The sequence below is a fragment of the Notolabrus celidotus genome, chromosome 1 (assembly GCF_009762535.1).
Source record: "Notolabrus celidotus isolate fNotCel1 chromosome 1, fNotCel1.pri, whole genome shotgun sequence".
NCBI classification, from domain to species: Eukaryota; Metazoa; Chordata; class Actinopteri; order Labriformes; family Labridae; genus Notolabrus; species Notolabrus celidotus.
The window spans coordinates 38,360,865-38,375,144 of record NC_048272.1 but is presented as its reverse complement, the minus strand read 5'-3'; the positions used below and the strand labels follow the sequence as shown (position 1 = coordinate 38,375,144).

The 14,280-nt window shown below is 41.2% G+C and overlaps 1 protein-coding gene across 1 annotated transcript; it reads right to left on the bottom strand.

The window, feature by feature from the left end:
• Positions 1–5,245: 5,245 nt before the first annotated feature.
• On the bottom strand, positions 5,246–7,423 carry ppp1r3db (protein phosphatase 1, regulatory subunit 3Db). Its single transcript, XM_034692989.1, has 2 exons — positions 7,404–7,423; positions 5,246–6,324 (listed from the first exon to the last, which is right to left on the bottom strand). Exons 1-2 carry the CDS (start codon positions 7,421–7,423, stop codon positions 5,382–5,384), a joined length of 963 nt encoding a protein of 320 aa, XP_034548880.1. The 3' UTR covers positions 5,246–5,381.
• Between the last annotated feature and the right edge of the window lie 6,857 nt (positions 7,424–14,280).

Below are 14,280 nucleotides of genomic sequence, written 5' to 3'. Positions count from 1 at the left end.
CTGAGCAGGTTTTAGCTCATCCTCTGACATCAGCATGCACGTTATGTGAATCACAGCCTTCGTCCTGGCACTGGGAGACAAACAGATGGCAGCCCTAGTTTGAATTCTACTGTACTCTACAACCACTCACTGTGTGGAGTAGTGAAGTGGGCAGCCTGTCCGGTCCAGCACATGCCGCTTACCTGTGGAGCTGCGTGGGAGGAACAAGTGTGACGGGGGAACCCTGACTTCCGGGTGTCCCTCAGATGAGCGTGAGCCAAAGGAAAAATTCACATGCTGGATGTATGTTGAGCTGTTTGTTAGCCAGCTGTGAAGATGACGACTCTCATTTAAAAATAGGTTTTACATGATAACATAACAACACATCATGTTTGGCTTCTGTTCTTTTTAAAGCATCAGTTCCTGTTATTGTTCGCCCTCATAGTAGGTTTATAAATGCTGCTTCTACCAGTAAAGAGTCGTAAGAAAGTGGTTTAAACATGGAGACTTACAAAGAACAAATACCAGAGGGGGCAGGTTTTTATTGTAAATCAACAGGCCCTTGTGGTCATCATCACCAGGACTTACATTCATTCTACATGTCAGCAGCAGCCTGTTGTGCACAGAACAAACATCACTATTGATCACTCCGCTGCCTCCTAATATGGAGGCCTATTATATAACTACTGGCAACTAGCACAAGTTAACAGCCCCAAATAAAGGCACAACGCTGCAAGGCAGCATGGATGTATTCCCCATCAACACACAGGCATGACAGCTATGATCATCCAACTGTGAGCAGTTCAGGAGAAACAATTTCATATGGAGAGCAGGGTGAAAATAAAAGTCTACCAGCACCGAGGAAACACTCAGCTGGACTGTTGTGACATGCGGCAGGTTATTCCTTTACATTTATCTAAACTAACTTGACCTCACAAGAACAAATCCAGACATTACATTCAACCTTCAAAGGCCAAAGGTGGGAGAAGAAAACTAAGATGATGAGTGCACCCAGGATACAGTGAGCATGTCCGTGGAGAGCTTCACTGCAGAGCTGTGTTTCTTATTTTCAAATTTTAGTTTTAGAAAACTTTAATGTCCTCAACGAGGCAATTTGTGGTACAGCACAGCTTAAAAAACACAACAACATGAAAAGTACATCAGACACACACACAACAAAAACTGATCCAAACAACCCATAGTAGTTGTTTCTCATTACTGCAATAAAACCACCTCCACAGACATGACAGAATATTCACAGTAGTAGTCATTGCTCTCTCTATAGCAACAATCATAACTTAATACAAATAATAAAATAACACTGGGTGTACTCACAGACAACCTTAGTTTAATCACCAGTGCATCCTATTTAATTGAGTTATTGCCATGGGGATGAATGACATTTTAGCACGATTTGTTCTTATCTTTGGGTTTCTATACCTCCGACCAGAAGGAAGTCAACAGCCAGCCTGGTCAGGTAGCTGCTGCAGGTCAGTTTGCTGCTCCCCCATAATTTCCCCACAGATCTTAACAGTTTTTGCCAATTTGTTTTTTTGCGTAATTTTAGCATTAGCATACCAGCAAATGATACAATAAAAAAAGAATGCTTTCAATAAAAGATTTGTTAAAGAGAGTTAAAATTGTCTTGTCAACTTTAAAATATCTAAATTTACCTCAGAAAATGAGTTTGTGATCTAAAATGAGACCAAGATACTTGTAGCCTGTCACCACCTCAATCTCCTCTCCTCTGATCCTAGATGAAGCAGGGGGCGGAGCCTCACGTCTGAAATCCGCTCTTTGGTCTTAGATAGGTTCAGAGTAAATTGTGAGTCAACACTGGACCGTGTTCCACTTCATCCTGCTTCAGTGGGCTGAGCAAGGCGGTGTCATCAGCAAGCTTAATGATATGATGACCAGTATCTTCGGATGATTCAGAACAGTTTCTAAAGGCAGGTGAAGTGAATGCACTCAGGACTCAGCGAGACCAGCCGTCCACTCAATCCCTCACAAGTTAACAGCACACATTACAAGAGATGGTGCTGTCACTTTAAGAGCTCCGTGTACTTTTATTTGTCACTGACTCGACAGGTGAGTTAAGAGGAGTTTAACAGAAGGACTGATTACAGCAGAAGAGTTGTGCAGAGGTGCATTTTTATTGTAAAAAGTTGTTCTAGCACCATCGTAGCTCTGATTAAGTATCAGATAAACAGCATTAAGATACTTATTTTACACAATAAGCTGTCAAACATCAGATCAAGCAGTCACAGTGAGATTCAATATAAAATCAAACATATTCATGATTTACTTCACAAAAAACACAAAATAATGAAGTAATCATGCATTAGATAAAGGGCTACTCCACTGCATTATGTTTGTTTTATTTACTTTGAATTACAATTGAAGCAAGAGCATGAAAGACTTGACTTTGTATTATTAGTGTTATAATAATTTTGCGGGATTCTATTTTCTTTTATTACTTTTATAGCTGACAACAAAACTCTGAATAAACCCTGGTGTCTTTGTGTTTAAACTTTGTAATGATGCCATCTAGTGTCCAAGAACTGCAACATCTAGTCGCGTCAAACATGAAGCCATCAGCATTCAAGGAGTGTCACGATTGTGGCAAGTGCAGATTTTAAAATAAAAGGTACAAACAAAACTCACTTTAATGTCCAAAAACTAAATCCAAAAGGAAACACTAAGGAAACACAGGGACACAGAACACAGGAGAGACGAACACAGGGAAGACGAACACAATGAACAAGAGGAAGACATACAATGATCCAACAAGGGACAGAGGACAGAGGAACTAAATACAGACAGTAATCAACACAGGTGTGAACACAGGACACAGCTTAAACTAATCAAGAGAATCACAAGAGGAGGGAAACACACAAGGACATGACGTAAAACTAAACTGGAGACACAGGGATCAGAACTACAAAATAAAACAGGGAAAACAAGACTAGATTAAGAAAACACAACAAGAGACATGGATCACAAGGGACACAAAGGATAACTAATACAGAATAAACACGGGGAGGAACCGAGGCCTAGTGTTAATGTTTCTGCAGAGGCACTTAAATCCTCAATCTGGATGCACATTAAAGCTGGGGTTGGTATTCAGATTTAGATACACTTTTTGTCATACTGGTTAAAATTATCTTTATGTCCTGATGGCAATCAATACATAATGTGTTCCTTAAAAAAGAGTGAAAAAAAACTGCTATCTACAGCCGGAGTAAACCTGGGAAAAATCCAACCAATCACCGGCTCCCCAAATTTTAAACCAATCAAACCCCGTCCAGCCGTTCTGCCCTCCTCCTGATGAGGTGCTTTGCTCAGGACTGTAGTCCAGATCAGAGTCTAAAAAGCTCTCACCAACAAGCAGAATAATTAATGACGTTCAGTAAGTCCTACAGAAAATATATATTTATTGTAGCGTCCGTGATGACGAGCCGATTCGTGAACATGTTGAGCTTTAATAACCGGTCACTGTCGGCCGTGATCACACTAACCAACAAAGCAACAATCAATGTTTGAATGAATGAAAAACCTCTCCTCTTGTCTCTCCTCTCTCGGCTCGCACACTCTACACCTCTCCTGATGCCTTCACTGGCCGTCAACACTGTAGGAATTAAGAACATCTACACTGAACACGTTTAACAAACAGCAGAGCTGTTACAGTATTATATGTGTTATAACTTTTCTCCTGATATCGTGTCACCGGTACAACTGGATAATGCTAGCATGACAGTTGTGAGTACTAACAGCAGCCATGTTTGTTTGTGTTTTTAACTTTCACTATGATAATGTTTTGGTGAGGACCGGTTTTGAATCAGTCACGATCATATGGTCGAGAATCAGCGGCGCTCGTGCATTTGAGCGGGGGGGCGTCGTTTTGGAGGAGCTCTGAGGGAGGAGGGGAGGGGTTAGACGGAGTCATGAGGAAAAGCTACATTCAAATTCATGCTGGTTTTCCGAGACTACCAACCCTAGCTTTAAAAACCAGTGAAATCTAAAGTTATGACAAAAAATGTCCCAACTCTAAGAGCTGTCATATTTGTTTTTCATGTCACTTCTGTTTCTGAAGAGATCAGATTTAAAAAAGCTGCATTGCATTAAAGCAGGTGTTCCCAAAGTGTGGGTCAGGACCCCCTAGGGGGTCGCGAGACACAAATGGGGGGTCGTGAGATGTCTTCCTGATTTAAAAAAAAAATAGTTATCTAAACATATTTATCATTATTATTATTATTATTATTATTATTATTATTATTATTATTATTATTATTATTGTGTTTTCTTGTATTTATTATTTTTTTCTTCTCTTTGTTGGTTTTGTATTGTATAAGAAATACAAAAAAAAATTTAATGAAAAAAGTTATCTAAAAATATTACATTTTACCCATTATTGTAAAAAAAAATGTCAACAAAAATAGTCGCTAAACTTGAAATAAACCTTGAAAATATAAAATGTAATGAGTTTTCTGCCTTTCTTTTTGCCAGATGACTCCTAAGTTTAGGGTTAGTGAACAGTTAATTATCAAAAGCATCAGTAGCAACAGGTTAATTCATAACAGCACAGGAAACACAGACACATGCTCATATAGGTAGGCTAATTTTCTGCAGACCAGCTAAATGAAGCCACATTAAATCCCTCTGAGGGACAGTGGGGGTCACAAGTCTCTGGCACCAATATTTTGGGGGTTGCGGGCTGAAAAGTTTGGGAACCCCTGCATTAAAGGACCAGTCAGTTCGCTGAGGGTCATCATTATTTATTTTATTGGCAGATCAATTAACTACTTTTTTTGTTCTCTCTGAAACATAAAAGTCTTGATATGCTTATTCATGTTTTGGTGTGTTCAGATTGCATCTATCATGTTTAAAGCATGCCGTGCAGCTGGAGGGCAGATGGAAGAATGCCCTCATGTGAGCCCAACACTTCAGCCTGCCAACAAGTCCTCAGTAATCTGGCCTCTCTTATCAGTGGAAACATTTTGGTGAAAGGTCAGCGCTGTCGGGATGTAAGTGAGCTGGTCACAGAGCAGCAGTGGAGTTAACGCTGCTTTCTTTAGTTCTTCTCCAAAATCAAAGGGAGGGTGAGGTTGTGCTGTGTTTTTCTTGGTACAAAGATAAAACAAAAGGTTTCTCACTACAACAACAGATCGTCAACCGCCCTCCAGTTTATTGGAAATAAAGCAAGAATATAACCTCAATGTGTCCTCAATGTTTTGTCTTTAAGTGTACTCACAGCAACATGGTGTAAAGCTGCTAAAGTAGAATGTACATAAGTGCATCATTTGCATTTAATCGTTGTTATTTATAAGTAAATGGAAACAGGAAGCAGTACCGGCTTTGATTGTAGTCTGCAATCTGGTGTCCCAGCTCCCCCAGGTGGACTCTCAGGTAAAGTGCAGCATGCTGTCCTCACACTCCCTCGGCACAGTCACCTTGTAGCTGTGGCATGACATTTTGTAGTTTTGTCCATTGTTGTTGTCCCAGTACTCACATCCTGTCACCAAGTAGCAGACGGCAAACTCTAAAAGAGCTCCTGGCTGCAGGATGAAGGGCGGCACAGGCAGACGAAACCTGAAGACATCTGTCTGTGGATCATTGCAGTCTCCTCCATATCTGCTCGACAGCCATGATGCTGTCGTTTCTGTGTGTGTTCTCCAGTTGGTGAAAGAATAGTGAACTGTGACCTTTTTCTCATAAGCTAAATTAAGTACCTGTATGGTGCCTGTGATCCCCTGCTCTGAACACAGGACCTGTTCCAGACACACACCCTGAGTACTGAGCCTCTTTAGAAAGTCAGGATCAGTCCCCATATTCTCAGGGAAACAAGGTTTGAAGTAAGGCAAGGACAGCTCCAATGACTTCCCAAAAGCAAGTTCAGAACTCATCAGTAGCCTAAACATTACATGAGGGGGTATTAATGGGTGCTCTTTAGCCTTAAAGACCTTGACCTCTTCTAACTCAAGTCCCAGTGAGTCCACAAAGCGCACCTGCAGGCTCCTGAGCTCTTTCTTCCTCATTGTTGGAGGAGGAAGAGACTGAGTTCTTCTCCTCATGATGGTCTTTGTTGGAGGATCACTGGGCATGCTTTGTTTTAAATTGAGCTCCTTTGCAGAAGGAGGTCTTGGACCTGGGGGCCGAATCCGAACTGGAACTTTAAGAGGTGGAGGCTTAGGATCATAAATGTCTCGCAGACGAATGGTGGTGATTTTAGGCGTGAATATACCTCTGGAGGTGTTGATGAACTGAGGCTGGGTCCCAGTCCTTTCACCAGAATCTTTCTGCTGCCACTTCTCACGTGCCCCAGCCATGATCCTCACATCGGACACCCTGAGAAACAAGACAACCGGTGAGAAAGCTGTTAGGTTTTCAAGCTGTTCATGCAGAGACAGCCTGCTCCAATGTCAATCACCACAATTATACAAGACATTAAAAACCCAAACAATGCAACGTGTCTACATGCTCAATGATTTTGAAGAATCAAACCTTCACAGCAGAGACTTCTTGTGCTTCACTCCTGCATTGACCTTGTTTACTGTCTGGAAGGAACGTAACTACAAACCCAACTGTGAGCAGATGACGGACGAGAGTCTGCCAGAAAATCTGAGTCCAAAGGAAATCCAACACATCCTGAGTAATGATAATGATGCAAACAATTGGATCCAGTTAAAAGTGTTAATAACACAACACTGCTGAAAGCCACCAGTTGTTGAAACCCTATAAAATATAATCCAGAAAACAAACTGTAATCTGTGGCTTCCTGCCTCTGAGCTCGGCACTTGACATATAACATGAGACCCTCACTGGGACGGGAGTGAATATTTATAGCAGTACAGCAGTAGTGTGTTTGAGAAGGATGCCTTTCTTGTCTCTTTTTAGTAACTGACATGAAACACACCTTTTAACCCCTGGGGGTAAACCTGCTGTCTGACCACTGATTTACAGAGGACCTAGAATAGAACAAGGGCACCAAAAACACCTCAGTCAAATGTAAAGCGGATTGTCCTGCCAATCACAGGTCATCCTGATGTGTCCTTTCAAAATAAAAGCCAAACAAACTTTGAAAAAATAGTGATAATGCTGGATATTTTCAATCAGAGCTTATGAACAAAGAATCCCAGTTCCCACTGAGTCGTTTCAGTTGACCCTAATAGTGGAACACTTTTTTATTCAGAGTTCAAATGGCTGATATTTTAAATGTACACATCAAATCAAGCTGTGATTGGCTGGATTACATAATGAGGTTTTCCCATTGACTGTATAAATAATGGATGTAGTATCCGTGACGTCACCCATCTGTTCCTGACAGCTGTTTTGAAGCCAATCATCGGTGGGAGCCATATTGGAAATGCTGAACTTAACTAAGCTTAGTGTGAGGTAAAGAGGCGGGGTTTGAGCTGTGTTCCCACCTCTCAATCAAGTCAGTCATGTCCTTATTTGTGCAAAAATCTTAATCTTAATATCTTCTGAACCGTCCCGTTATAAAAAAATTCACCCCCCGTACAATGTGTGCTGATAGAGAGATTAGTGACGTAGACTCGAGCCGTTTTTTGAACCAGGCTGTAAACATGTTTATTTCTGCTGTAAAGATCGTCTTCTTTGAATGGGTGTGTATGTGGTTTCCAGTGTTTCTGCAGCCAGCCTCTAGTGGACCCTTGATGAATTGCAGTTTCTAACACTTCCGCGTGGGCTTCATATTTTGAGACCGGAGGTTGTCGCTTGTATCCACTACGTGACGTAGTTGGCAGCAGAGTCTGGTCATTTCCCTGTAAGCCGTAGCAGTAAGAAACCATAGAGTCTAGACTATATGATAATTAAGAAACCTTTTTTTGCCCTCCAGGGGGGGTGGGGACGTTCCATAAGTTTGTGATGGCACGTGAAAACTACAAATAGTACAGCCAGACATAATATCTCTATAGGCCTTCAGTGCTGTAACTATTATTTGAGTGGAAGGTAAAGTAAAGAAACATGCGTTGACATCTTTTCATATAATAATAACATGTTTTTATCTTGTATTTTATATAATGGACAATGTGCCTTCATTCCTGCTCATTATGAAATTTGAAGCCAAAAAAACACCTTGATGGGCTCTGACATATTGCACTGGTGCAGCCTAGGCATGCATAGAGGCGAGCTTGCTGGTGGAACCGTGGGACTGATATCAACCAGGACTTCCACCAGGTCCGTGTCCAGTCTGTCTCTGATCTGCTGTGGTACGGCCAGTTACGTTTTCAGAATGCAGCAAGGAGCAGGACCACAGGAGGGCCCCGACCTGCTGGATCAGAGATGCAGCCGGAACGCAACAGAGCGGATCCAGTGAAAGTTAACACATGTACTAGAATAGAAATTATTAGACCCGGTGCTTTGACAGATCGGAATTTGGAATTTGGCCGTCACACTCTTCCCACAAACCAAAAGACACAGACTTGATCCAGTCCACAGCAGATTCTTGAATTCTTGATTGATTCTTGATTTGAAAAAGACACTTCCGGTCACAAAGAGTTCAATGACTCTTGTGTTAGTGCTCACTGTTTTCTCTCATCCTTCCTCCTCTACTCTGATTATCTGCTACAGAATGTCCCAGGAGCCCACAGTCAACAGAGCTGTCAATCATTAATTAATTGATTGAACACTTGGACATAAATCACTTTGATGACGGAGAGCCTGTTTGACGAGTAATTTAATGTTACAGTTTGATCAATGTCCATCTGTTAATATGATGGACCGCAGCCAGTCAGCAGGGGGAGCTCTAAACCTTTTGGCTGCACAGTCACAGCTAGTTCGAGTTTTATGGTTCAATCAATCAATCTTTATTTATATAGCACCAAATCCCAACAAACGTTATCCTCAGACTCTTTCCAAACAGAGCAGGTCTAGACCATACTCTATGTTCTATTATTAACAAAGACCTAACATCAAGACAGGATAAGATCCAGTCCCATCTTACAGACAGGACTCAGTCTGATCTCATCTTAATCCACCATGAGCAGAGCACTTTGCAGCATTTAGCAAGTTACAGTGGCAAGGACAAACTTCCTTTAACAGGCAGAAACCTCCAGCAGGACCAGACTCATGTTAGACACACATATGTAGCTCTAGCGAGAGTTCAGACAGGAAGACTATCAAAGCAAGCAGTTGTTTAACTCTCCTCTCCCTCGTTCGATAGCTCACCCGCTTCCAGCTGCAGGCTCCGGAGCTGTCATTGGTTAATCAGCAGCAGCGTCATCCAATAGCTCAGTGGCACGCCCTTATCGTCAGCCTATCAACTATCTGCTGTCTTTTTAAATGTCTCTCTCTCTCCTGCTAGTTCCTTCTTGCATTGATGGTGCGCACCCCTCCACCATCCCATCTCCACCTGGTCTCTGCAAGTCTTCAATTCCTAGGATCATCAACCACCACCTTCAGTGTCTGGACTCTAGGGAGATTTCTTCTGCTGCCAAATTCATGCATCCTACGCTCACAACATTATCCCCATAGAGTCCTTACGCCAAAGATTTCTGTCAAGTTTCCTCATTCATTCAGTTGTAGTAAATAACCTTTAATATTCAAATTGTGTCTCTCCTGATTGAACTGCCTCAACCGAGTTGGGGTTGGAAAGAGGGATTGGTCTATGGTTAGTAACTTTCAATGGGACAGGAAGATTTAAAGAAAGTGATGAGGGGGGGTGAGGTATGATCCCAGTGTTAGTCCCCCTCACAGTCCAGGCCTATGGCAGCATAACTAAGAACTGGACCAAGCCTGAGCCAGCTCTAACTATAAGCCATGGTTGTGTCTGAAACAAACGGCAAGCTTCAGTCAAGAAGGAGTTTATTTTAATGGTGATGAAAGTGAAGTAGGCTGTTAAGTTTGCATCAGATGGAGAGGCCTTATTGACTATTAGACAAAGAGAAATAATTGAGATTAAATTTGATAAAAAATGGAAGAGAAAGATATTATTTTTTAATATTAGTAACTCCATTTCCAGGTGAACCTTCAAATTGCTATCAGCAGGACTCTGTGGACATGTTTGTTCGGGTAGGTCAGACTGTCAGGTGATAAAAAGAAAACTAACAATCGTGCAAATTACACAAACATGTCCTAACCTGTAAGAACTCATTAGTATAAAAAGGTTAACAGTGTTTGTCTTTCACATTTGAAGCGTGTAGACCACCATGAAGGTGGATGGAAGAGGACACAGAGAGTTTACAGACTAGAAGGTAAACAGTGTTGGGCTGATCTAGATGGTTGGCAGCAGTTTGGCTTGTGTGTGAAAGCTGGCAGCCGGGAACGGACATGAATCCCAGCAGCTACAGTCATCCTGTGACTGAGATGGAGGAGGAGGAGGAGGAGGAGGAGGAGGAGAAGGTTCATGTTTCTTCCAGAGAGTCATCCAGGGTGATCTTCCTCCAGGTGCTGCCTTCATACCTGCTGGCCGGGCTTGGCATGGTTCTGGCTGGTATGCTGCTGGACGAGGTACAGGTAAGTGACACACTGACTGATGGTCACAGCTGTGGTTGATATGTAATCTAAACTACTGAGGGACAAATCCATGGAGTTATTATTTTCTCAGTCATTTCAGGGTGTTTGACATTCATGCAGGACAGTTTATGTGTTTTCATGTTGCTCTGAGGTGAATGGACTTAGCTGTGAGCTGGTTGCAGAGGCTTTGGAGGTCAAAGTGACATAATGGGACCATAAGTGACCTTGCCCTGTCAAAACAAATTGACATCCTGGCATTCACATGAGTTTTTAAGCTAGTAAAAGGCTGGTATCCAACTATGCATAAACTGGTAAAGAAGACATTAAAGCCACTTTAAAGTGGGTCTTAGTAGCCTTAGTTTATGAATTTGGGTACACAGTACTCAACAGTTGAGCCCAAATGTTTTCATCAACGGACAGTGTTTGGTTAATATGTGTGACTCTATTTTTAGACAACCCCAAAGCAGACAAAGCCTTGCATCCCCTGAGATCTCACCCCATGTATGGAGGCTGTAGACCTCATTGCAGAGGTTGCTGGTTCAACTCTCTGCTTTGACTGTTTGCTGCATGTTGTCCCCCGCTCTCTGCTCTCCAAGTTTCTCTTCAGCTGTCCCTTCAAATAAAGAAAAAAGGCAAAAATATACACTACCAGTCAAAAGTTTGGAAACACATTCTCATTCAAGGGTTTGTATTTATTTTAATTATTGTAAACACTGTAGATTAATATTGAAGACATCAAAACTATGAAAGAACATAAATGGAATTATTTAATGAACAAAAAAGTGTTAAACAAAGCAGAATATGTTTTATATTTTAGATTCTGTAAAGTAGACCCCTTTTTCCTTCATGACAGCTTTGCACACTGTTGTAATCCAGATTATGGCAAAACCAGATTATTTCATAGTTTTGATGTCTTTAGTATTAATCTACAATGTCGAAATTAATTCAAATATATAAAAAAACATTGAATGAGAAGGTGTGTCCAAACTTTTGACTGGTAGTGTACTTAAGATAATTACTTTTAACATACGTAAATCTGGGAGAAAATTTACGACTTTATAAACTCGCAAATTACAAGTTTTTCTCTAAAATTCAATTTTTTTATTTCTCTGGTGGCCTTAATCCTCCTCCATATGAATGCCACATCTCACCTGCTATAGGGAATTTTATAACAAGTAAAGGATCATGTATGGTTCGGAGGTAGTTATGGGAAATGGAATCCTGACAGGGTGAGACAAGACCTGCTTATTACTCGGCTACTAACTGAAGACACAAACACGTTGGTAAAAACATTGATTAAAAGATGATTTTATGTATTAAAATGATTTATGTTTACAGTTTAAAAAAAATGATGCTAACGGAAGCTAACGGTTTTACCTCACCGTCCAGTCTATGGTGTCAACAAGCAGAAGCTAAATGTGTCTGAACTCTTTTCTGTGGATTGATTTGACATGACATGTGATCAGTTTGCCTCTGGTGTTGCTCAGGTGAGTGAAAGTGAATCCCTGCTGGGGGTTGTCAAGGGGCTTGACCAATCAGCATCAAAGTTCTTACACAACTGGAAGATCAGTAAGAAAGCTGGGGGATAACTGGTGTTAAACTCCTCCTGACCTTGAAGAGAACTCAACTTGGTGTTCAAAGGTCGCTGTGAGCTTGAAAAACTTCCCTTTTGTTGTACTGTGCACCAACTGCTACAAACTTCACTTAAACTTGTTATGGGCTAAAATGATAAAATGATTTCAATTTTTCCCTAAAGGTCAAAGGTCGACTTGATGAAAACATAATGTTTTAGGTTTTAAAACAAAGCTTGCCCTTAAAATGACTATTAAGCAACCACAATCTGTGTTTGTAGACTGAACTCTGTGTATGAAAGGTACTTACACAGGGATACTCTGTTTCACCATCATCATAATCATGCCTCACATCTAACACAAGCATAAATATATACATCAATCAATCAACCAATCAACCAATCAATCAATCAATCAATCAATCAATCAATCAATCAATCTTTATTTGTATAGCGCCAAATCACAAGAAACGTTATCTCAAGACGCTTTTACAAACATAGCAGATCTAGACCACTCTATGTCAAATTCTGAACAGAGACCCAACACCAAGACAGGGTAAGACTCACCTTAATCCACCATGAGCATTGCACCTTGCAATATTTAGCAAGTAGCTGCAAGGAAAAACTTCCTTTAACAGGCAGAAACCTCGAGCAGAACCAGACTCGTGTTAGACACACATCTGCCTCAACCGAATTGGGTCTACAAAGAGGGATAGAGGAGAATAAGAGATAGAAGGAGCTTGATAGTGATGAAATTAGTAGTAGAAGCTGTTGCCACTGGAGTCTGGAATGTCCACAGCAGGAGGATGTCTACAGCTTCTCAGAGGAACCCACGAGACAAGGGAGCTCAGGGACTCCAGAAAAGTCTATGGTTACATGACATCATCACCTTTGTTCTTGCCTTTCTCAAGTGACAACAACTAAATTGAAACACACAAAGAAAAAGTTCACTAATGAATGCTCTGTAGAATAAAATACATAAATCAATCAATCAATCAAGCTTTATTTCTAAAGCACCAAATCACAACAAACGTTATCCTCAGACTCTTTCTAAACAGAGCAGGTCTAGACCGTACTCTATGTTCTATTATTAACAAAGACCCAACATCAAGACAGGATAAGATCCAGTCCCATCTTACAGACAGGACTCAGTCTGATCTCATCTTAATCCACCATGAGCAGAGCACTTTGCTGCATTTAGCAAGTTACAGGCTAAATGTAACTTGTTTGAAGGTGTTTTATTTGGCTGATGTGTGTCTAACATGAGTCTGGTCCTGCTGGAGGTTTCTGCAGGACCAGACTCATGTTAGACACACATCAGCCAAATAAAACACCTTCAAACATTTAGCATTAGGTGCTGAAATCTGAAGGGTCAGGGATGTAGGATGTGCAGGAGTACAGGATAGATGTGTGCGGTTGTTGGAGATGGGACAAAAGAGCCCTCAGGTGTGGACAATCTAAATCCCCATTTACATTAGAGCTGCAGTGAAGCATCAGTGACATTGAAAGGTGGAGCCTATCAAAGTCACTGATGATCAAACTGTAGCTGTGATGTGGATTGAGGCCAAGACAAACGTTATATAAAAAGGTAAAGACAGGTTCAGAGATGAGAGGGAGCAGGTAGACGGCTTCTCTAGCACCCTGTGTTTGATGCTGGTCTGACTCTGATTCTGCCTCGATATCTGATTCATCTTGTGTTTTTCTGCCCTTTTTTCTCACTTTACCAAAATAAACATATAATTTCTAAGCAGAATTTTTACTCCTTCATCATCTGCACATGCAGATTGATTTACTTCATAACCCATATTACAACCAGAAGTCAGAGGGGGGAGCTGCAGAGAGTTAGCACTCGTTCCAAGTCATGTCTCAAGGACAATTTTCAGCTGAGTCACTGGCTGTGTGGGAGTGTGTGTGTGTGTGTGAGTGTGGGGACATGGTCTGACTAAGTGTTCTGTACTGGCTTATGTTCTCCGCTGTGTTACATGATGTAGTGAGAACAAAGGATTAACGAGAGAACACAAACTAGAACAGATCTTGTTTCATTTCTCCTTCTTACTTCAGATTAGGTGTACGCAGGTCTGTTCTTGTTATCTCTAATGGCAAATGTTTATGTGATAAGGAGTAAAAATGATGCGAAAATGACAAAGACAGATAAAAGAGTGAAAAACATTCTGATCCATTAAAAGTCCAGACAGATGGGAGGACAGTAAGTGGCAGCCAGTGTGTTTCCCCTGATCAAGGATGAAAAACTGTCCTTT

Coding starts and splice junctions, on each gene's coding strand:
- ppp1r3db (XM_034692989.1), bottom strand. CDS start 7,423: ATGACTGACTTGATTGAGAG. Junction 6,325..7,403: donor ATGACTGACTTGATTGAGAG/GTGGGAACACAG, acceptor CTTGTTTCTCAG/GGTGTCCGATGTGAGGATCA.